The following is a 22,801-nucleotide window of genomic DNA, read 5'->3' on the forward strand; positions in this document are numbered from 1 at the left end:
ACTTGCCAACCACCCGCCCCCCGCACTTGCCAACCGCCCGCGAACCCACCTGCCCGCCCGAACGCCGAACCACCCAGCTGATGGCCTACACAGCCACCACGCTGGACATCAAAAATGTAAGTACTATTATTTACATGTGTTTGTATATATATGCTAATGTGTGTGTTTTGTATATATATATATATATATATATATATATATATATATATATATGCTTATGTTTGTGCGTGTATATATATGCTTATGTGCGTGTCTGCTTATCCATATGCTTATGTGTGTGTGCATATATATATGCTTATGTGTGTGTGTTTGTATATATATATATGCTTATGTGTGTGTGTTTGTATATATATATATGCTTATGTGTGTGTATATATATGCTAATGTATGTATGTGTGTGTGTATATATATGCTTATGTATGTGTGTGTGCATATATATGCTTATGTATGTGTGTGCGTGTATATATATGCGTATGTATGTGTGTGTGTGCGTGTATATATATGCGTATGTATGTGTGTGTGTGCATATATATATGCTTATGTATGTATGTGTGTGTGTGTGCATATATATATGCTTATGTATGTATGTGTGTGTGTGTGCATATATTTATGCTTATGTATGTATGTGTGTGTGTGCATCTATATATGCTTGTGTATTTGTGTGTGCATATATATATATATATATATATATATGTATATATGCTAGTGCTTATGTGTGTGTGTGTCTATGTGTAAATATATGCTTGTGTGTGTGTATATATAATATATAAATGCTGTATGTGTGTTTTTGTATATGGTGTGAATGTATGCATGTGCTGTATGTGTGTACATGCTATACGTGTGTGTATATGCTATATATACTAAATGTATGTGTGTAAATGCTGTATGTACTGTATGTAAACACTGTATGTATATGTTGTGTTTATACTGTATGTATAAGTATACATATGCATACTATATGTATATAATGTGTATGTAGTATACAGTTAGTGTGCAAATTTGAAGTGTATATACTGTATGAGTTTGTATATATGTGTATAAATGTATTTGTTTACATAAATGTATGCATATGAGTGTATACATGTATGTATGTGGATGCGAGTATAGGATAGTGAATGTATGAGTGTAGAACTTTATATGTGTGTATATGTCTGTATAAATTTGCATATATCTTTTAAAGGGGAAGGGGGGCCCCATGCAGAAATCTGCTATGGGGCCCAGCCACTACTAGTTACGCCACTGGGAATGAGGCAGATTTTGGTAACAGGTTTATCGACAGGTCTCTAAAAGCTTTTCATAGCTTAGAAAAGTCACTGCATTAACAGGGAAGGCTCGGACACTGTTTGCTGTGAGTCCTTTGCAGAGCACTCGGAAACCTTCTTGTCTAATACTCTCAGAAATACAGTGGAATATTCCGCGATACTGAACACCTTGCATCCCGTCCATCTGCAGGCGGCTCTTAATGACATCCATAGGGTTTGCGGTTGCCCATCCGACTGTGCCGGCACAGCCGCCAGCAAAGAGCATTGTCCAGGAGTCTAAAGAAAATAAAAATACATAATGTAGAGAGGGTTCCTCTGCTTATAACACTGCTCTCCATTTATAATATCCTCAGTTTTTTGGCAGGGGATCAGGTTCATCCTTTCAGTTCATAAAGTGAAAGGCAAAAAACATCATCATGTAAACTTTACAGACTACATTGTGCTGAAATAAGATGTCCTAGCTGTACGATCCCCGGGATTTATTGACCATTTAGCAAACACTGCCCCATACATTCATGATTAATTCCTGATATTGGACTTCCACCAATCTGATATCGATCACCTGATCTACAGATACATTATAAATACCAGAATACCCCTTTAATTCCAACCCACCCTTCGCAAAAAAAGCAGCAACAAACATTGAACCCTAAAAGCAACGTCTGGAATATGGAAAACCTACAGGGGGGTGGAGTAAGAAAAAAGTGAATACATACTTACCCCATTCAGGCTCCAGCACTACCGGTTTTAAGTCCTATGCCCCACTTGTGCTATGGGGGTCACAAGATCCTCTTTAGCCAATGACTGGCCTCCTTGTGGCAGGGGACAACACTGAAATTACATCCCATGTCTAAGGAGATCAGTCATTGGATGTAATGGAGGGTATTCAGTAATAGTGTTTTTTGGGGTGCAATTAGATTGTGTCTCAAGGGCTTAATAAATTGGTGTATGACCATAAAGTCTCTGAAATTACTCTACATTCATGAAGGTAAAATAGAGTAGAGTTGTTTTTTGTTAGTCTAATTATGCACCAAAAATCGTGCCAAAAAGGTGTCAGGAAACGAAAATTGCTGTTGAAGCAGGACCAGAAACAGGAAGTACAGGAGTGATGTGAGAACCGGGTGCCAGGGTTAATATATGTTCCTTTTTTTTTTTCACCCAGGCCCCCTGGGTGTTTTTCATTAATATAAAAGGCAATGAGATAAACCATAAACAGAAACTTACTTACTTACTGGGGAGAATTGCAATGTTGGTCGTATCCAGAGACATCTATCTTGTTTTAAGGGGGAACAACATGGCTACATTTATAGGAAATTATCTTCACACAGGTACATATGGTACACAGGTTCCCACTGAAGAAATGTATATAGTGTGTTTGGCAGACTTATTAAATTACGTGTGAATGCCCAGATGAAAATACCCTTTAAAGTGGCACTTATTCTGATGAAGCAATATGCACAGGGCATCTATGGATGGTGAGCTTTATGGGGCAGCTGAATGAAATGCGCATAGAGCCCAAAATATTGTATATTATGTCCTGGTCGTACTTATAGAACATTCACTAACTCCCTGATCGTCTTACCTGGTGTTTCACCATCATTGGTCATCCACTTGCAAAGCACCTCATAAGTTAGGAAATATAATCCAAGGGTGGGCATATCCCGTAGAACCAATGCAGATGAGCCCCTATAGAGACCTGCAATGCCTTCTGCTTTGAAAATGCTCACAGCACAGTGAACAGGACCGCGATACCGAGCTTGCAGATTTCCTAGCTTTGCTTGTCTCTTGAACGACTCTGTTTGGTTCTGCAACCTCACTTTTATCAGGTCAACTGGAGCTGTAAAATATACCTGCAGACATAAGAGGGTAAATGGTTTGTGCATTATAGATTTTTCTTGATACAGACCTATCTTCCGGATGAGATATGTAGAGGGCACAACATCTACTGATCGGATGCTCTAGCTGCCTATGGGTGGTGGAGCCTAAACAGCAAAAGGTCCATCCACTTTATAGTGGCAACATCTAGGAACTGCAACTAAGCTGCCCCTCCCCGGGACTCACCACATGCTGCTGGAAGGGAGCCAGGTAATGTAAAATAAACTATTATAAACTACAGAAATGATTCAGAATGCTGACAAAGGCATTTTTTAAAATCAGCAAAGCATAGGCTATTGGAACCTGTCACCAGCTAAAAATGACATTCCTTGTGACAGGTTCACTTTAAATGACACTAGAGATATTTTTGGCAGCATGGTCAAGATCTGAAAAAACTTAGAACGTTCTTAGGTCTAAGAAAAAGTTTAAGGGATATTCTTAATTATTTATAACAAACCCTCAGGATATGTCATAAATAGGTGATAGATGTGGGTCCTACCTCTGGGACCTGCACCTATCTCCATAAGGAGGGGCCCACTGACCTCCTTCCCGCAGCCGAGCTGAATGGAAAGAGAGCCTTAAATGTATGACCATTGTCCATGTAGACATGCAAAACCCAAAAAGAGAGCATCCACAGGTACTTATAAAAATGTAATTTTATTAGTTATCAATAAAAAACACATATAAATGTTAAATAAAATCATTAGATGTAGTTGTTATGTGCTAATTACATCTACTACATAACCTTAATAGTGGGTACATCAGGGCATGTCAATTAATCTTGTAAAATTTCATTTCATTTGAATCAATAGTGAGGAACAGAAATCATTTTTATATTTATATATGCATCACAAAACTTTGATTCTGGCAGACTTTGCTCGTTCTTTTCAACTTCTTAAACAGGTATTTAATAAGTGTCCTCGACACTTTTGCACTGAAGGGGGCGTCCTGATGCTCAGTCTGTAGAACTGTATGTGTGCGTATCTGCATCTATCAAATATTTATGACACATCTTGGGGAGTAGCACCATAAGGTTTTAAAATACTTACTTGAACAAATCCAGAAATGCTCCCAGCAAGAAAGACGTGAAGGTGATGTGATGGGTTTTTCCAGTCTTTACTCTCTGTGCCGTATATATAGAGTAACGCATTACTGTATATTCCAAACATTAAGGAATTACTGGCAGCCACACTAATAACAGGAAAACTCATTCCTTTAAAAAAGCCCAATATCTAAGAGAACCAAAACAAAGGAAATAACAAATAACAAAGCTGTCGTTTTCAGTGATTTATTTGTAATTTTATTTTATTTAAACAGAGAAATGTCATTGGGGAGGCCTAGGGTAGACAAAGAAACTTACATATACAGACATTAAATGTGTGTTGCACATATATTCAAATCATACTTAGGCCATTCTGAGCAAAAGTTAGGAAAGAAGAATTAAGTTTGGAGCAAAAGAAGAAGGTTTCACAGGACTGACACACTGTAACGCAATGGTTAAGGACAGTGATGGGATTCTTATGAAATGCTGAGTAAGAGGCCACCAGAGGCACAAGGCAAAGATGAATGGTGTAATACACAGTGAGTGCAGATCCACTGTGTCACCAAACTGGTTTGACTTTAAGTATTTCCTTCTATTTTTCACCCTTGTGCAGAGAACTGGACTTTGTAGCAATATACAACTGGCGAGTAGCTCCTGCATTGATCACAGCTGGCACCAAACATAATGTAAGGAAGGGGTTAGGGGACAATCTAAGGTCAGGCAGACAGTGTTTGTGTCACGGGTGCTCCTCCGTGTGCCCCCTGGCCCTTGTCATGGCTCTCACCTCTCCTTGATCCATCGTTCACGCCGGCTTGTGGAGATTTAAAGGGCCAGCGCGCCGATAATTTGGTGCTGGCTGGCTGCCAATTCTGATAAAGTCTCACCCTCTTCCTGTCTTCCCTGCCACATTTTTGCGCTATATGCCTCAGAGAAAGCTGTTACCTGTGACCTGTTTCTGTGTATTGACCTCCCGTTGTGACCCTGGACCTGTTCCCGATTTCGCTCCTCCGCTGCCAGCCCTGACCTCCTGCTCCATCTCGGACTCCGAACCGCTGCCGCCAGTCTTGACCTCCTGCCTGTCCCCAACCAAGAGATTGCCTGCTGACTTTGTACCTTGACCTTGTAACACGCCGCAGCAAGTCCAATCCGCTTTGCGGCGGGATCTGGTGAAAACCGGGTGCCACTTAGATTCTTGTCCCAGGTGTCGGCTTACGTCATCATCCGCCGTGGTCCAGAGGGTCCACTACCCCAGAAGCCTGACAGTTTGTACATAATCGAAGCCCAGGTCACGATGGACAGAGAAGATACAGAAGGCCCGATGACAAGTTCAGGGTCAAAACACAGGACCACAGAAGAAATATCAGGATAAGGGCCTTTGCTTGTTCAGCCTTCTATGGAAGAAGTTGCCTTACAGAGCTCACTGCAAGGTCTATAGACTCTTCTACAACCAGTGCACCCTACAGGAAAAGACAAAAGCACTGTCCAGGGCCACTGGTATAGGACAGCAGTAAGCAGAGCACAGACGGACAGCAGAAATGAAGGGATATCAGATGTCCAACACCACAGACCTAATGATCAGAGAAGCATTCCCCAAGAATGAAGGGAAGCGAAGAGCCTATTAATGAAGTCCTCAGCTACCAAGAACCATCTTAGGGTGGTTTCACATTGAGTTTTTACTAAACCCATTTTGGCAATAGGACACATACAGATTGGGTTTCTCTTCCTGGCGTCAGAGATATTTCATTGATGTCTTACTGAACTTTTTCACACTTCATTTATTTTTCACTGATCAGTTGTTGCCAGTGAACACAAAAAAGAACAGGTTCTAAACTGATCACTGAGCATTGAAAAAAACTGAAGTGTGAACAAGCGCATTGAAAAAAATGGTTCAGTAAGGCATCAGTGACAAATCCCTGAAGCCAGGAAGACAAAACCAATCTGTATGTGTCCATAATCCAAAATGGCTTCAGCTAAAAATCGCCAATGTGAAACCACCCTCAGGCTACATTCACATATATATATGGCCGGCGTATATACCCCCCATACATGGCAATGGGCGCACATGTTCCCGAGCCCAGTAAAGGAACAGGATGCAAGATTTAAAGGGTTTGTCCACTTTCAGCAAATTAATAATATGGTTTGTGTAAGGAAAAGTTGTACAATTTTCCAATATACTTTCTGTATCAATTCCTCACAGTTTTCTAGATCTCTCCGAGGAATAGATACAGTAAGTATATTGAAAAAATTGTACAACTTTTCCTTACACAAACAATATCAATAATTAGCTGAAAGCGGACAACCTCTTTAAAGGAAATCTACCATTTGATTCTATACATTACCAAAATATACATGAACCAAACATACCTTGAGAATGCTGAATATCACCTTAATCCAAGTGGTTTTGCAGAAAAAAACAATTATAGAATTATGATAATGAGGCTCTGTCACTCCTGTGGCTGATCCGGTGCTTCTCCTCACCCTAATTATGCTCTGCTTCCTCCCCAGCATAAGCTGAGAATACGTCATCCCTGTGTTGTCACTGACAGGCAGAAGTAATCAATCACTGCATTATCCCCCAGCTGCTGTGTATGAATCATCCAGTTCAGGTTGATTAGTCCTGTCTGCACAGTTCAGAATGTTCTGTGTAATGTGTTTATCAGTCTACACCCAGCTTTCCTAAGGTCCTAAATTTTATAATTGGTTTTTAAACAGAGCCACTCGGTTCTGGGATTAAACAAGAAATGTTTCTGCAACAGTGTCGCTACAGCATTAACAAGATATGTTTGGTTCACAATGCATAAAAACAAATGGTAGATTTCCTTTAAGCAGGAACATTGCTGAATAAAGCTGCTGCCAGAGCAGATAGAGGCATGTACTAGACTTGTAACATCCATTCATTTTAATATTGTCATTGTGGTTAATCACGTATCTGATCAGGAAAATATAAAACAATATCTACTCACTGTTTCTTTCTTGTAGGTCTTTACTATGCAATCTACAATTCCCCGGTACCCAGCCTGTGTCTGCAGCCGGACCTGCAACAAAGCAGAAGATCCCAGCATCCATCATTGTCATAAGTCTTTAAATAAAAAGTGCTGATTTAATCATTAAGACATTATTCACCTTAACTGTGTCTACGGGATGGCCAATAACAATCCCGAGAGCTCCTGAAAAATAGAACATTGATAATAATGAAGGGGGTTACAGTTACCAACGCTCTCAGGTCAGAAGCCGTCACCTGGCTCTATATAAGAATTAAAGGGACGCTACCACCTAGTCCAAGCGTTATAATCTGTTGTCAGCAGAAGACAAATTCACTATAATTTCAGAATTACTTTTATTATCTTTCCATCCTGTCATTACTAAGAAATTCCCATCTTGATCCGTATGCTAATAAGACAGTGCACCAAGGTTGTGTCCATAGCACTGCTCGCCTGGACCAATACCCTCTCGGTCGGAGATTTGTCTTTTGAAAATGGTGTGGCACTGGAAGAAGAGGGAAGTGATCTAGGCAGGAATTTCAGCTCTCTGGGTGCTGAGGACATGACGTTGGTGCACAAATACCTCATTAGCATAAGGATTAAACCGGGAATAACTTCAAAATTACAAAACAGACAGAAAAAAAATAAAGGTATGTTGGAAATCCCATTGCATTTCTCTACAACATGCTGCCAACATGTTTGGCGGAGGCGATAGTCTTCCTTTGAACTGTTGTGCAAAGTAAATGATCCTGTATTCTGAACTTACATTATGAATCACTGGGATCCATGTTTTGCTTATACAGCCCTACCTATCATTTTTCATGCTAAACCTCATGATACTTTATCAATATGCTCTATTTTTCGTAATTTGCATACATACGGTAGCTGTCATGTCAGGAAATCTCTTATCTGAACACAGAACGACCTCTAAGACAAGTGCAAAGGTTTTTTTTCTTCTTTGTAATACACTAATAATTCATATGCTGTTTCAATGCAGATAACAGCACATATACCATGTCCAGGTACAATATATGGCTGCTGTAGCGAGTTTTTACTATACCTGAAATCCAACCGGCAACAAATTCAATGGAAGGCATTGCAGGCTGACAAGAAAGCGTGGATTTCGCTCTAAGAGACAGAACGTTTTAGAGCTTGACAAACATTTCGAACTTTGATTTGTAAGCAATATATGTAACGTTTAACTAGTAGGTCGGCTGTTAATGAAATGTCAGCTAATGCATCTATTAAAATTTACTTGTTAATGACATTTTACGTAATGTTTTATAAATTTTTTGGCATTCAAGAAAGAAAGAGATTGATGTGTATATGGGACAACAAAAGTTTTATTCATACATTGTACTACATTTAATAATACATTAAAAACATTTAAAAAGCCAGACAAGCTGGACACAATGATACAAAATCCACTCTCAGGCTATATTCGGTACATATATATATCAGCTAGTGTAACCATGTAGCTCCAAAATGAGGGTACGTATAGTAATCAGTATTCACAACAAAGATACATTATCTATTTTGGAGCATAGATATACCTGCAATTAATAATTTTGTGCATAAAATAATATAATATTATAGCAGCAAATATTTGGTTACATTACCGGTTTAATATGAATAGCAGCCAGCATGGGAGGCTTTTTATCAATTTTTTTGGGGACATTTTCAATATATTAATAGTAATTAATTTTACAGTAGTTTGATTTTCCAACCAGGGGCGTTAATGGTTGTTCTTTGTTACATAGAGCCCTCTCCATACTTCCCTTGCTACATTGCAACTTAATAATTTGTTGCTTTGTGGCAACGGGTCAAATCAAGACCGATGAAAGTGCTTCCAATTTATAGCAATTGTGGAGCAGCAAGAGGCCTGGCTACCATTTAACCCCCTATGAAGATCATACCCAGATACTGTACAGAAAAGCCTGGATCGCAACGTTGAAACAGGAATGCCGTTCTATGTGGTCAAATGTGAGATGTGGACATGTATCCATTGAGATGCTGGAAGAGAAAAAAGTTAAGTATGTGAACAATAACGGGTACCAAAACGGGTACACTGAGACCACACATGTCTCTATAAAACAGATTTGGGCATTGTACAGCCCATGGGCCACAGCCAGCCATCTAACTATCTATGACTGGCCTGCATGAGATGAAAATTTGTGCTCTCCTGTCTGACTGCCCTCCCATGCACATGAACGCCACCCCGCTGAAGCCTTGCTAGTTTGGTACTGGATGCCCCTAATACCTGCTGGCTGCTTGGTTGCCCGATGGCTTTGGTCTTGGTCCGCTTGTGCTGCGTGCAATGGTGGAGTTGACGCTTGCTGTGCCTCAATCTTTATTAAGTAAAGGGATGCTAGTCTTGATATTGTACGTCAGGATGTGATGCCAGTTTTTTAAAACACTGTAAAAGTTTACAATTTTCTAAACTGAGCAATCACAAGTTCATTTGTGTTAATCACAAGCTGGAAAAAATTGCAAATTCTATGAAATTGTAGAAAAAAGCACCATACTCAACTTTTTTCTCTGTAGTATGGCAGTATATGGTACGATCAATCAGACAACCTATGGTAAAAGTACCCTAGGGGGTCTGAAAAATAGTAAAAAAATAAATAAATAGAAGTTCAAATTATCCCCCTTTCCCCTGAACTGATATGAAAATCTATAAACAAATTAAACCATAAACATGTTCGGTATTGCCGCATCCCAAAATGTCTGATTTATAAAAATATAAAAACCCGGAGTTGAAAAATAGCGCCCAAATGTACACAGCACCACTTTTTCACCATTTTGCAAACTATAAAAGATGTCATAAAAAATTATCAAAAGGTCGTACAGTCCCCAAAATGGTATCAAAGAAAATGTCAGTATGTCGCTTTTACACAGCGTACACCAAAGTATGAAAAAGTTATTTGCGTCAGAAGATGGTAAAACAAAAAAATGTTTTTTTTTTACAGAAGTTTTTAATTTATTTTAAATGTATTAAAACACAATAAAACCTAAATTTGGTATCCCCATGATCATACCCACCCGAAGAATAAAAGAGACATGCCTTTTGGAGCGCTCACTGAAAGACGTAAAAAAAAAATAAGAAGGCCACAAAAAATGGCGCATTCACCGCAAAATTTTTTCCTCACTTCCCAGTACATGGTATGGGAAATTAAATACCATTACTATGAAGTGCAATTTGTAACTCAGAAAATAAGCACTCACAGAGGAAAAAATTTAAAAAATAATAGAAGGTGGGGAGTGAAAAATGGAAACACAGAGACAAAAAAGGACCAAATCATTATGTGGTTAAATGACTTTTTTCACTTTTTACATTTTTATTTTTCATTAGATTTTTGATTTGATATTCTGATCGCTTGTTTAATAAAATACATTACAAAAGGATTAGCAAAGCAGGAGAATTGCTACATCCTGAGATTCCGAGACTGTTAATGTTTCAAGAACGGACAGCTAAATCTGATCTAACCTCAGCGTATGAACAGGTAAAAAGTTTCTTACTCAACAGACTCAGGGATTGGATGAAGGAACACAGACAAAATTACCTAGACGACTTAGCTAAATCTCCCAGGGCGGTATATTCCATCTCCTCCCTATATCCCAAATTATGTAATTGCCCTATAGGACAACAGGACAAGGCCCTATTCTCAAAATGGGAGTCAATCCTTGAAGTGGAAGACCTTTCCCCCAAGATATTAGATGGTTGGAGTAAGATCAGAAAAGCTGTGGTTTCAGAAAAATGGAGGGATACTCATTTCAGCTTTATCCATAGGGCACTTTTCGGTTTTATCATCCCCCCTCACCCGGCAGCTCCTCACCAGATGACATCATGCCCCAAGGGGGGTAACTTTTGTATGGTACAGTTGTGTTTTGTGCTTTTTCACATGGCGTATTCCTCGTATAATGTACTACAATCAAGCCTGCATGCTCTCCTTGATGTGATACCCAGATAGGGCACACTGGCTCTGTATACTGATGTATTATAGTGTATTGCAACTATTATATCCTGCATTAGGCATGCACGTTTCTAAGAAACTAGAGGTAAGGTAAGAATGGCCCATTTTCCTGGGGGATGGTGTTTACACAGAACAATGAAAAATGTTCTATACTAAGTTAGTTTAAGCCCAAAGTATTAGTCATTCCAAAAATGGCAAAATATGGGGGAAACACATAAAACAAGGACTGCAGATTGTAACCTCAGTTTTGCTGTGCCATTCTCAAGTGCTACTTCAAAGGAGAAAAGTCTTATGCATTTTAAAATGCATGAGACCTTTTTCACAATGTAAAATTTCCTGCACAGGAGTCTATGATCCCAGTACAGGCGTTATTGCACAGTCTGCCCAGATTATAAAAATAATATAGGGACACCGGACAAATAATACAAAGGTTTATTATTTTAATAGAGTTCACCTCATTATGACAAGTCATTTTACACACAGGGGCAGCACCACCGTTTACAATGAGTCTGACCGAGAAACGCAGAAACAAGTATTCATCACACATTCACAAATGTCCATGGGAGTCGTGTTTTCAACACCACAATACCATTTGTGTTTGTTCTTCAAATAAGCTTTGACCTGTATTTGGCTGACACTACCAATGATTTTGTACCTTACTAGGAACTTTATAGACACTCCTACACTGTATAGTTAATATTTACCTGGCTTGTTTTAAAGAGAGACCTAGTATATTTTCGTTCACAGGAAGTAACATCCGAGGAATTGTTGTGTTTGCAAAGTTTTTGTATTGAGATCGTAAGGAAACATAGCAGCATGATGTTTGAAGAGGATATGTAAGTACTTAGTGTTACATACTGTATGTTGTGAAAAGAAAAATAAGGCTATCTAGTAGAGTGGTGAATATATACCTCTCCCCTGATGAAGTCACCTTAGGTGACAGAACGCGTGGGGCATTACGACCCCCTGGCTGCCTTTGGTGTTCTGGTACGGAAAACTGCAATGATTTCACTTGTATATAGGCTACATGCAGTGTTCTATACCCAGTGGATATTGTTACATAGGAGAGATTACCGTGCCATTGTGATAGTATGCACTTTCAATAGCTGATTCCTTTTGGGGCTTCTACTGTGTTTATTTATTAACGCCAACATTATTATTTGCAGTCAGGGTGGTTCCTTTGGAATGATCTTACAATACTCATCCCATTGAGTCTTTTGGTGTCTGTGTACTTGTCACACTTTTTAAGTGTTTTTAAATTGGTCAGTGTTTGTCAAAATATTTGGTATGTGTAAATAAAGTTTGATATATTGCTTATATGTTTGTTGTTTTGACATGCTTTTCTTTTATATATTCAAATTTATACTTTACCTAATGTAGTTTTGATTTAGAGATTTAGACATATTGTAAGGTAAGAAAGTGTATTTGAAGTGGAAGTGCTATTTAAAATATCAAAATGGTTTTGGGGAAGGATTTGGGGCATCTTTAAAATAAATATTTAGTCATCTGTAGGATCTCCCTATAACAAGTCTCTAAGGAACATCTATAGGTCTGAATAGTGTGTGCCATGCAGATTGAGGAGGGTAGTATTACAGAGGAGGCGCTATAACATGCCTCCCTTCTATGTATACAACGTTCTTTAGTGATTTAGAGAAATAATTAAATCAATAGAGGACTCTTGTAGTTTTGATAACAAAAATATTCCTCCAAATTTTTTTATTGTATTGGCCAGAAAATATATGCTTATTTTTGTTTCCATTGAAGAATCTTTTCATTTGTGACATTTAAATAAAGTTTTGGCAAATGTATTCTAGAGGAAAAGACATGTATATTCTATTGAATTGGAGACTGTTCATACTCCAAAATGGAATAACAAAGGTCAATAACAAAAAAAAAATCACTGAAAAATCTTATGTTCATAAAAACAAAATAACAGTTGTATTTTTAAAAACATTAATTGATTTTGGACATGTTCCTGGGAAATGGCATGGTTTTGTTTTTGTAAATGTATCATGGTTTGTGTCCTATGAGTAATTGAGTCCATACATGAAAAGAGCATACAAAGATAGCTGCCTACTAAAATCAGCCCACATGCTGCCTGATGATTTGATAGGTTCTTCATGGTAATTCAAAGTATAAAACGCATTACCACACATATTTGTAAGTTGTTTTACACTTTTGACTACACATTTTCGCTGTGTTACAATTTTATTATTCACTGTTTAACTTTAAAATTTTAAAAATATGTTTCTGTTTTTTTTAAAATAATTACTTTAGTTTATATATACCATATATACTCGAGTATAAGCCTAGTTTTTCAGCACGAAAAAAATGTGCTGAAACCCCAAACTCGGCTTACACTCGAGTAAAAAATATAGGTTTTACCAGGTTTTTGTGGTAAAATTAGGGGTCTCGGCTTATACTTGGGTCGGCTTAAACTCGAGTATATACGGTATCGGGCCTTAGTAAATGACCCCCAATATCTGTGAGCATGTGGAACACAAGACAACAAGGGTTAAATGGAGGGCATTAATGATGTATTTATACTGTGTAGGTGTGGAGTAAAAATAGGTGTGGAGTAAAGGGCGGAGCAAAAGGCAGGGCTTAGGACATCTAAAGACCGGTGGTCCAAGAGGAGTTAATATCATGTAAACAGTGAGTTGTTTATTACATGCTGGTTGAATGACATCGATATCAGTCATTACATCACGTTCCTAGTACACACTAGGCATCTAATCAAATATTTTGAAACATTGGGGGTCATTTACTAAGGGCCCGAATCGCTATTTTTCGTCGGGTTTCCCGAATATTACAGATTTGCGCCATTTTCCCCTGAATTGCCCCAGGTTTTTGGCGCACGGGGATCAGATTGTGGCGCATCGGCACCGGCATGCACGCGACGGAAATCGGGGGGCATGGCCGCCGGAAAACCTAACGGACTCGGAAAAACCGCGGTATTAAAAAAAAAAATGTGTCGCTTGATACGCACTTACCAGCACCCAGGATAGGTTGGTGAACTCCGGCGAACCTCAGCACAGCAGCGACACCTGGTGGACATCGGGCGCACGACCTTAGTGAATCGCTGGATCGCGACAGGACCGGGTAAGTAAATGTGCCCCATAGTATTACATCATTTGATGTTGGAGGAACTTTCAACTCTGTTTGGAAATAATTTACCATTCACATTGGTTATTCACAAATATTATTGTTTTGCTCGTCCGCAACACCTCAGGACTATTCATAACTGAAACATATATATATATATATTTTTTTATTTTTTTTATTTATTTTTTTTAAACAAAAACAACTATTTTTTTTCTGACTATATAGTCCTTTTTTCGGTGTGCTGGGCACTTGGACCCTTTTAGTGCCAACCACCCGCTTGCCCAGCTTGTGATCTTTACAATTTTTATACTATTCGCCTGCCACTATTCACACCGCCAATTTAATGAATGTTGTTATGTATTTTTATTGCACATTTGTATTATGACACACTACATGCACAATTAGTGGTCATAACATACATGTTTAACTACAACTTTTATTAAAAGTTTATTTTTTTTAGTGGGTGCTAGTGCGCAGTTTTTTTTTATCCTTCTATATTGACACATAAAAATGAACTCTGGACACCATCAGCTAAGCAGTCTGTTTGCTTACAGACTCTAATGAAAGAAAAACCATTGGACTTTGGTTTCTAGTGAGTACTCAGAGGTGAGCTAATCTATGGATTTGCAGATAAAATGGAAGACTCAATAAGGACAATGGAAATTTTTTAAAAAAGTGCAAGTCACATGAAACTGCAAAATATGCTGCTATAATTCCACTTTTGTGTTGGCAGCTTTTGGTCACAGTCATCTATACTTTCTTAGACAAGTTAATGCATAGCAACTTATACATACCTCCCAACTTTAGTACTAAAAAAAGAGGGACCTTTGCTCTGCCCCTTACTCCACACCTACACAGTATAAATACATCATTAGCGCCCTCCATTTCCCCTTGTTGTGTTGTGTTCCACATGCTCCCAGATATTGTGCCAGATCACACTCATATTAAAGCTCCTCCTTGAAGTTCTCCTTCATATTCTACCCCACAGCAGCGCCTCCACATATTGTACCCCACAGCAGCTCCTCCTATGTACTTCACAGCAGCTCCTCCTCATATTGTACTCCACTGCAGCTCCTCTTCATATTGTACCCCACAGCAGCTCCTCCTCATATTGTGCCCCCAGCAGCTCTCCTCATATTGTACCCCACAGCAGCTCCTCCTCATATTGTAAGCCACAGCAGCTCCTCCTCATATTGTAAGCCACAGCAGCTCCTCCTCATATTGTAAGCCACAGCAGCTCCTCCTCATATTGTACCCCACAGCAGCTCCTCCACATATTGTACCCCACAGCAGCTCCTCCTCATATTGTGCCCCCAGCAGCTCTCCTCATATTGTACCCCAAAGCAGCTCCTCCTCATATTGTAAGCCACAGCAGCTCCTCCTCATATTGTACCCCACAGCAGCTCCTCCACATATTGTACCCCACAGCAGCTCCCCTCATATTGTGCCCCCAGCAGCTCCCTTAAATTGTGCCCCCCAGCAGCACCCCTCATATTGTGCCCCCAGTAGATCCCCCTGATATTGTGCCTCCCCCCATCAACTCCCCCTCTTATTTTGCCCACCTAGCAGCTCCATCTCATATTTTGCCTCCTCCAGCAGCTCCCCCTTTTATTTTGCTCTCCTGCAGCTACCCCCCTAATTTTGCCCCCCCCCCCCCAGCAGCTCCCCCTGATATTGGGCCTCCCCCATCAACTCCCCTCTTGTCTTGCCTACCTAGCAGCTCTCCCCCCACCCCCACCGCGGTGCCTCCGTCAGCAGCTCTCCCTCTTATTGTAGCGCTACAGTAAAATAATAAAAACATATACCGTATTTTCCGGACTATAAGGCGCACTTAAAAGCCTTGGATTTCCTTGGAAATCCAAAGTGCGCCTTATAGTCCGGTGCGCCCTATATGAGGGCAGCGGACCATACTTACATAGGTCCCCGCTACCGGAGACAGCAGATCTCCAGCGGGAACTGCAGACCACGCGGCACGAACAACTTCTGCCGCGTGGTCTGCAGTTCCCGCTGGAGATCTGCTGTCTCCGGTAGCGGGGACCTATGTAAGTATGCTATTCTCCACCTCCCCCTCACCTTCCCCGCTCACCTTCCCCGTGTTCCGCGTCTCTTCTCGGCGTCGCGTCCCGTCGCGTCCCGTCGGGTCTCCGCTCCGCCCCCGGACCTCCGCCACGCCCCCGACCCTGCACCTTATAGTCCGATGCGCGTTATATATGGAATTATTACATATATAAGGCGCATCGGACTGTTGCGCCTTATATTCCGGTGCGCCTAATGGCCCGGAAAATACGGTACTCACCTTTTCCCTGACCTATGTTACAGATAGATGACTCTAAGCAATAGAGCGTGGCATTGGGAAAGATAGCTGTCATCAATTGTTTGTCAGTTATTTCATCTCCATAAACCTAGGACACTGCGTAAAAAGCTGCCTGTAAAACTGGCAGGAAAAATACAGTTTTAGTGCATCTTAAAAGAAAATTTCAAATAAGTTTATTGCAAAAACCTGGAAAAAACTTTCCTTTATAAAATATATACCGTATTTTCCGGGCCATTAGGCGCACCAGAATATAAGGCGCATCAGTCCGATGTGCCTTATATATGGAATTATTCCATATATAAGGCGCATCGGACTATAAGGCGCAGGGTGGCCGGGGGCGTGGCAGAGGTCCGGGGGCGTGGCAGAGCTGAGATGCGGAGACCGGAGAGGTGAGTGGAGCGGAAACTGGAGAGGTGAGCGGAGACCGGAGAGGTGAGCGGAGCGGAGACCGGAGAGGTGAGGGGTGAAGGGGGTCCCTTCAGGTGGAGGATGGCAGCGGACCCTACTTACATAGGTCCCCGCTACCGGAGACAGCAGATCTACAGCGGGAACTGCAGACCGACGCGGCAGAAGTTGTTCGTGCCGCGTGGTCTGCAGTTCCCGCTGGAGATCTGCTATCTCCTGTCTCCGGTATCGGGGACCTATGTAAGTAGGGTCCGCTGCCTTGAGCCATACATAGGGCGCACCGGACTATAAGGCGCAGTTTGGATTTCTAAGGAAATCCTAGGCTTTTATGTGCGCCTTATAGTCCGGAAAATACGGTAAGTAACGTTGTAGCATAGTGAAATGATAAAAGGAAAATATTAAACTACTCAGAGAAGAAGGGTACAAAAAAAAGTTGGAACCTGTTGGTTAAATTGCTGTTCTTTGTTTATCCTCTGAAAGAAAATGAACAAAAGGTTATTCTACAAGTTTTAAACAGCTCAAGGTGATATTGGCATAATCAGGAACAGTCCAAAGAATACTTCATCATGATTTTTGCTGTTTACACCTCCATACAGAAATTTCAACTTTCAACATGGTAAGCTTGGTTAGGCCGGTTCCACACTTGCGAGTGTGATGCGATGAACTTGTATCACACTCGCAACGCATTCTGCCGGGAACGCATGGCCCGAACGCTGCACACCGGGAGTGAACTGACATGCTGAGTTCACTCCCGGTTTGCAGCGTTCAGGCCGTGCTATTCCGGCAGCATGCGTTGCAAGTGTGATGCGAGTTCATCGCATCACACTCGCAAGTGTGGAACCGGCCTTACTATAGACAAGGGTTAGTGAAACTGTCCCCATACTCAGTAGGTAGTTGATCCTAAGAAAATGACCCAAAAAGGAGAGCCACAAAATATCATCAAGAATAAAATTAATAATATATTTTATTATGAAATTAATACACAATATACAAGAAGAAGTTCTATCACATAATAGGGAAAGAAAATGAGGGGAAACAAGTGGCCCCTGATGGAAAATGGGGCAACCACGAAAAACATAAGCCCCTGCAGACACCCCAAAACCTATAGGTAAATAGTAATATAAAGACAAAGATGTCTAATAAGTAATAGTAAATAATGCAAACGGGAATATGGATAAAGCAATATCTCCTTGATTGGGTCCTATGTGCGATAGGGGCCGGAGGTGCCTTCCGGCTCCCACTTTGCACAGAATCAAATAGAGTCCTTACCCGTAAGCATGATGACAGGTATAATGGGGGTCCCCAGGAGGCCAATGAACTACACCGCAGTTCATCGGCCTCCTGGGGACCCCCATTATACCTGTCATCATGCTTACGGGTAAGGACTCTATTTGATTCTGTGCAAAGTGGGAGCCGGAAGGCACCTCCGGCCCCTATCGTACATAGGACCCAATCAAGGAGATATTGCTTTATCCATATTCCCGTTTGCATTATTTACTATTACTTATTAGACATCTTTGTCTTTATATTACTATTTACCTATAGGTTTTGGGGTGTCTGCAGGGGCTTATGTTTTTCGTGGTTGCCCCATTTTCCATCAGGGGCCACTTGTTTCCCCTCATTTTCTTTCCCTATTATGTGATAGAACTTCTTCTTGTATATTGTGTATTAATTTCATAATAAAATATATTATTAATTTTATTCTTGATGATATTTTGTGGCTCTCCTTTTTGGGTCATTGATTGTGTTTTCTGTTGAGAGCTATAGTGATACTCTATGAGGCTCCTTTTTTTCTATTGGTTTTAGTTGATCCTAAGACCCTGAAAAAAAGATGTCAGGGATGGATTGATACGATGTGTATGATGTCATAATTTACTGCACACAAAAAAAAAATCTAATAAAATGTATAGTTTTTATTGACAGATGGAAAATCACAACCAGACCTCTGTCCAGATAAGCAAAAACCTGTAGAAAAATATATGAAAACAAATATGTTATTGATACTATGAAGATTATCTAGTCTCATAACCAGCATAACTCCTACAATCTATAAAATCAGTGGTAGTAGGCTTGTAGTTAGAGAGGATGATTGAGCAACCCTACATATAGCTACAACATGAGCACAGTATTTGAAAGGCTGACACAAGCACAAGACAAATAGATAAAGACCTCAAATCTAAACCCAACTTAAGAAAGTCGCCTCAGGCAGCGCCGCCTGCATGCTGAAGAAGTGGGCGGCATCTTGCCTGCCCCTACCCCCACTCCCATTTATTTTCCCATTTATTTATTTAGCTTATTTATGTTTCTTTGCTTTTAATTTTATACTCATTTTTTTAGGAGGGGCTACAGAAAAGGCGACTGCAGGAAAAGGGGGATTTTGGACCCTGGGCTGTTGGAAATGGCACAATATATCGCAGGGAGCATGTGTGACCGGCTAAACTATTAATTTTATGGTCCATGGATGTCCCAATTGCACAGTGTATAACTGTTTGTCCGTGGGAGGGGGTCTTTCTATAATTCACCTCAGGCAGCAGTGAGGCTGGGTACACTCCTGCCAACATGAATGATCTATGAAGAATATATCTAGCAGCTTTGAAATGACTGCAAAAAAATGGAAAGCATTTTTTAAAAAACTAAAAGTCACAGTAATGCAAGAACATGTTATTCCTCGCAGAAGAGGTTGACTAAAACTTATGTGGCTTTTAAACAATGCAAATGTGAGAAAAAAATTGTTAAAAGTTATTTTACTTATTTCAGGATGAAAACACTTGACATGGAATCCCTTCAGGCACTTGTTCCTTTACACGGAGTTCTACTATCTAAAGATGTTGTGGACAACTGGGAAACTATAGAATCTTTTCAGGCTCGATCTGATGATGTAGTTATTGCAACATATCCGAAAGCTGGTAATACAACTCACTAAGCCACAAGTTCTTTATTTTGAGATCTTTTTTTTTTCATATTATTTAACAAGTAACAAATAATTGAACAATTACATGCTGCATGGTAAAGAAAATGAATAATAAAGCATCTGATACAAAAGATAATAGGATCTATTTGGAATCTGTCAGTGTCTAACAATCAATAAGAGCAAACAGAATTTACAATTCTTATGCATTGTAAGGAAGTCTAAAGATACTTTTCAAATAAATTACATTAAAGGACTGTCTAAGACTATTACATAAAGTGGGTGTGAAGTGGGTTCCTATATCTTAAAGGCTAATACTATCAAAGAACATACCCAGAGAGACTGAGAAAAGTGGGTAAATGTAAGGTGAAAGGATAGTTGGAGATGATTTTAGCACATCTAGCCAGGGGCTCCATATCTTTTGATAATTGGCATGATTTCTGTTCCAAAGGGGGCAATAAGCTTCTCTAAGTCCAAGTTTGTTAAATTGTCTATATCATTGTGTCTGGGGGTGATTTTTCCATTTAATAGGGTGCGTTTGGGTACATAATTTGTATTGAAGATTTGACAGCTTTCCAGGATGGGGCGGATGTCATCATACTTCCACCATAGGTGTAGTCTTATTCCTATGAATGAACAAAGTTACTCAAGATCTAGGATTCCTCAGACAGTAGAAACTTATACATGGTAGATATCAATTTTCTTGTTGGAGCTTTAGAAGCAATCATTTTTTAAGCAGGTGAGATTATTGAGACAAGTGTCGTACTGCGGGGGAGGTTTAAAGTTGTGTAGAAGTTGGGCATAATTTAGCATTTTGGTAGAGGCGTGTAGAAACCAATTTTACACCTGGGATAATGATGGGAATGCTCCATCTTCTAGAGCAGTGGTGGCGAACCTATGGCACGGGTGCCAGAGGTGGCACTCAGAGCCCTCTCTGTTGGCACCCGGGCCATCGCCCCAGCACACCAGACAGGACTCAAAGAATCTTCCTGCAATTACAAGCAACTTAAAAGATGCAGATTTCAGTCATATTTTGATACTTACTTTGCTACTTGGGACTTTAGGAAGAGGGAGAATGAGTAGACGGGGCCGAATTATCTTTGGAGGACCTCCTGCCGGCCCCACGATTCTCTGTGTACAGAGGGACACAGAAGCTAAAGAAGCTAAAATTATGAAAATTTTCCATGTTTCTACTGTTTCCATGTCCTCAGGAGGCGAATATGAAGCTGTTGAACAGGGAGCAAAAAGTTACTGCTTTAATTTTTTTTTGGCACCTCACGATAAATAAGGAGGGTTTTGGGTTCACTTTGGGCATTTGGCCGCTTAAAGCTTCGCCATCACTGTTCTAGAGCATCACCTAATCTCTTAGTGTTCAGGATCACTTGTTGGAAAAACAAGAAGGAGAAGTGAAGAGATTTTAAATTTAGAACCCCCAGTTTTGTAAGAGGTGATGTGTAAGCCCAAGGTTTATTTGACTGGGTAGAGAATGCCCATAAGCCATAACTCATATTATTTTGTAACAATAATACGTGAAGCTTGTTACTTGTAATAACTATGTATAAAGACATTTGGTTAAACTTTTCAGCATGAACACATGATTTTAATTTAATTAGACATTAAATTATATTAGATGTGATATTTATGCCTAAAGACAAGTTGCTGTAGCAATATTCATATTTACATATATGCCAACTCATCTTTTGTAACAAAAATCAATATTTCCGGGCCTCTTGCCAAGACAGACAGCCGAATCATGTGGGCGCCTTTCATGAGCCTCTGAATCATCGGGTCACTGCTATAATCGCTCAAAAGTACTTGCACTTGTCCCCATTCTGTGTAGTCATTGTGAACCTTACAAGCTAATCCTACGCTTTCATGAAGTTTCCACGGCTCTGACCTTTACAGTGAAAAGGCCTCAGTTGCGTATCTCTTCATTGCCTAGCAGGGTATGAATATCAACGTCATGGCCAGAAGTGAAGGGGAAGAGGAAGCTATGAGGAAGCTCATTTGTCAAGTAACTTGAGGACTCGGCTGAAGATAAGAGATGCCCACATGTCTTGGGGGACAGTAGTTTTTCAACCTTTATTTTTTAGGTGATCTAAGCAATAGATTTTTATAATAAAACAATCTCTGCCATAAGTTTGAATACTACTAGAGGAAGCTATCATTAGGTTTAAATGTGCAAACCTGATGACAAGTGCTCTTAAATCAGGAGTTTACACAAAATTTTTACTACTTTGAAAAAAATCATAATGCAGTCTTTTTTTTATATCTTTTAGGAACAACATGGGCAAGTGAAATTATCGACATGATTTATGCCGATGGAGACCATGAAAAATGTCGCCGGGATTATATATTTAATCGTGTTCCATATCTAGAATTTCGAGTTCCAGGAATGCCTACAGGTAATAAAGAACATCTCAACATAGAAGGAATTATATGATGTATCAGTAATTGATATAAACCCCACCCTACAGGTTGCGTTGGGTATATTTATATGGTAGGCGCAAGGCCCTGTCTGGCATAAAATTGTGCTATAACATCTGTCAGGGAACTGAGTGTGGCTACGATGGTGGGAAGGCCCTTTTCACGGTCCAGCAAGGCCTTCTCCACGGCCACTTGGTATGGAGTTCGGGTAAAGGGGGAAATATTTTCAGTACCTTGCTGTGCACCCGGAATGAGGACTTTGTCAAGGTTTGTATACCAGAGTAAGAAATTCAAGAGTGACATAATCTTTTTTTACTCCAACAGGTATAGATCAACTTAATGGCACACCGTCCCCGAGACTAGTGAAAACGCATCTTCCCATCCACTTGATGCCAAATTCATTTTGGGAGAAAAAGGCAAAGGTAGCTTTATATTCCAAGATTATCAGTGGTATTGTAAATATTTCTAGTTTACAATACCCCCCCCCCCCTGATATATGTCGCATGAA

At 40.1% G+C, this 22,801-nt stretch overlaps 2 protein-coding genes and 2 long non-coding RNA genes across 6 annotated transcripts in view; 2 read left to right on the top strand and 2 right to left on the bottom strand.

Annotated features, from left to right (window-relative positions):
* Positions 1 to 8,427, top strand: LOC140071031 (uncharacterized). Its single transcript, XR_011849029.1, has 3 exons — positions 1 to 116; positions 3,167 to 3,347; positions 7,159 to 8,427. It is a non-coding gene; the product is annotated as an uncharacterized lncRNA (long non-coding RNA).
* SLC25A45 (solute carrier family 25 member 45) lies at positions 709 to 16,684 on the bottom strand. Of its 2 annotated transcripts, XM_072118254.1 has the most exons (9): positions 16,536 to 16,684; positions 9,421 to 9,576; positions 9,077 to 9,173; positions 8,221 to 8,288; positions 7,303 to 7,346; positions 7,143 to 7,214; positions 4,187 to 4,369; positions 2,845 to 3,112; positions 709 to 1,538 (listed from the first exon to the last, which is right to left on the bottom strand). In XM_072118254.1, exons 4-9 carry the CDS (start codon positions 8,255 to 8,257, stop codon positions 1,270 to 1,272), a joined length of 873 nt encoding a protein of 290 aa, XP_071974355.1. In that variant the 5' UTR covers positions 8,258 to 8,288; positions 9,077 to 9,173; positions 9,421 to 9,576; positions 16,536 to 16,684; the 3' UTR covers positions 709 to 1,269. The 2 variants fall into 2 exon arrangements, with proteins under 2 accessions (XP_071974355.1, XP_071974354.1); XM_072118253.1 differs by lacking the exon at positions 16,536 to 16,684 and having other exon boundaries at positions 9,421 to 9,637.
* Positions 11,814 to 22,801, top strand: part of LOC140071028 (sulfotransferase 1 family member D1-like) — a 15,330-nt gene continuing 4,342 nt past the window's right edge. Inside the window, exons 1-4 of one of the 2 annotated variants that reach the window (XM_072118251.1) lie at positions 11,814 to 11,970; positions 19,716 to 19,864; positions 22,146 to 22,271; positions 22,618 to 22,715. In XM_072118251.1, the coding sequence (XP_071974352.1) occupies positions 11,951 to 11,970; positions 19,716 to 19,864; positions 22,146 to 22,271; positions 22,618 to 22,715 (393 nt within the window). In that variant the 5' untranslated portion in view covers positions 11,814 to 11,950. Of the gene's footprint in view, positions 11,971 to 14,716; positions 14,846 to 19,715; positions 19,865 to 22,145; positions 22,272 to 22,617; positions 22,716 to 22,801 lie in introns of those variants that run through there. The other variant, XM_072118252.1, reaches the window with a different exon arrangement.
* LOC140071032 (uncharacterized) overlaps positions 17,335 to 22,801 on the bottom strand; it is a 14,267-nt gene continuing 8,800 nt past the window's right edge. Inside the window, exons 3-4 of the long non-coding RNA XR_011849030.1 lie at positions 20,911 to 21,092; positions 17,335 to 17,431 (exon numbers count right to left, since the gene is read on the bottom strand). This is a non-coding gene — a long non-coding RNA (uncharacterized lncRNA). The remainder of the gene's footprint in view (positions 17,432 to 20,910; positions 21,093 to 22,801) is intronic.

Source organism: Engystomops pustulosus, chromosome 7, assembly GCF_040894005.1.
Source record: "Engystomops pustulosus chromosome 7, aEngPut4.maternal, whole genome shotgun sequence".
NCBI lineage: Eukaryota > Metazoa > Chordata > Amphibia > Anura > Leptodactylidae > Engystomops > Engystomops pustulosus.

What these genes read in the sequence shown, in the direction of transcription:
- SLC25A45 (XM_072118254.1), bottom strand. Translation starts at nt 8,257, where the DNA reads ATGCCTTCCATTGAATTTGTTGCCGGTTGGATTTCAG. An exon ending in TGTTGCCGGTTGGATTTCAG is followed by an intron (nt 7,347 to 8,220) that starts GTATAGTAAAAA and finishes TCTATTTTTCAG; the next exon opens with GAGCTCTCGGGATTGTTATT. An exon ending in AGACCTACAAGAAAGAAACA is followed by an intron (nt 4,370 to 7,142) that starts GTGAGTAGATAT and finishes TGGTTCTCTTAG; the next exon opens with ATATTGGGCTTTTTTAAAGG.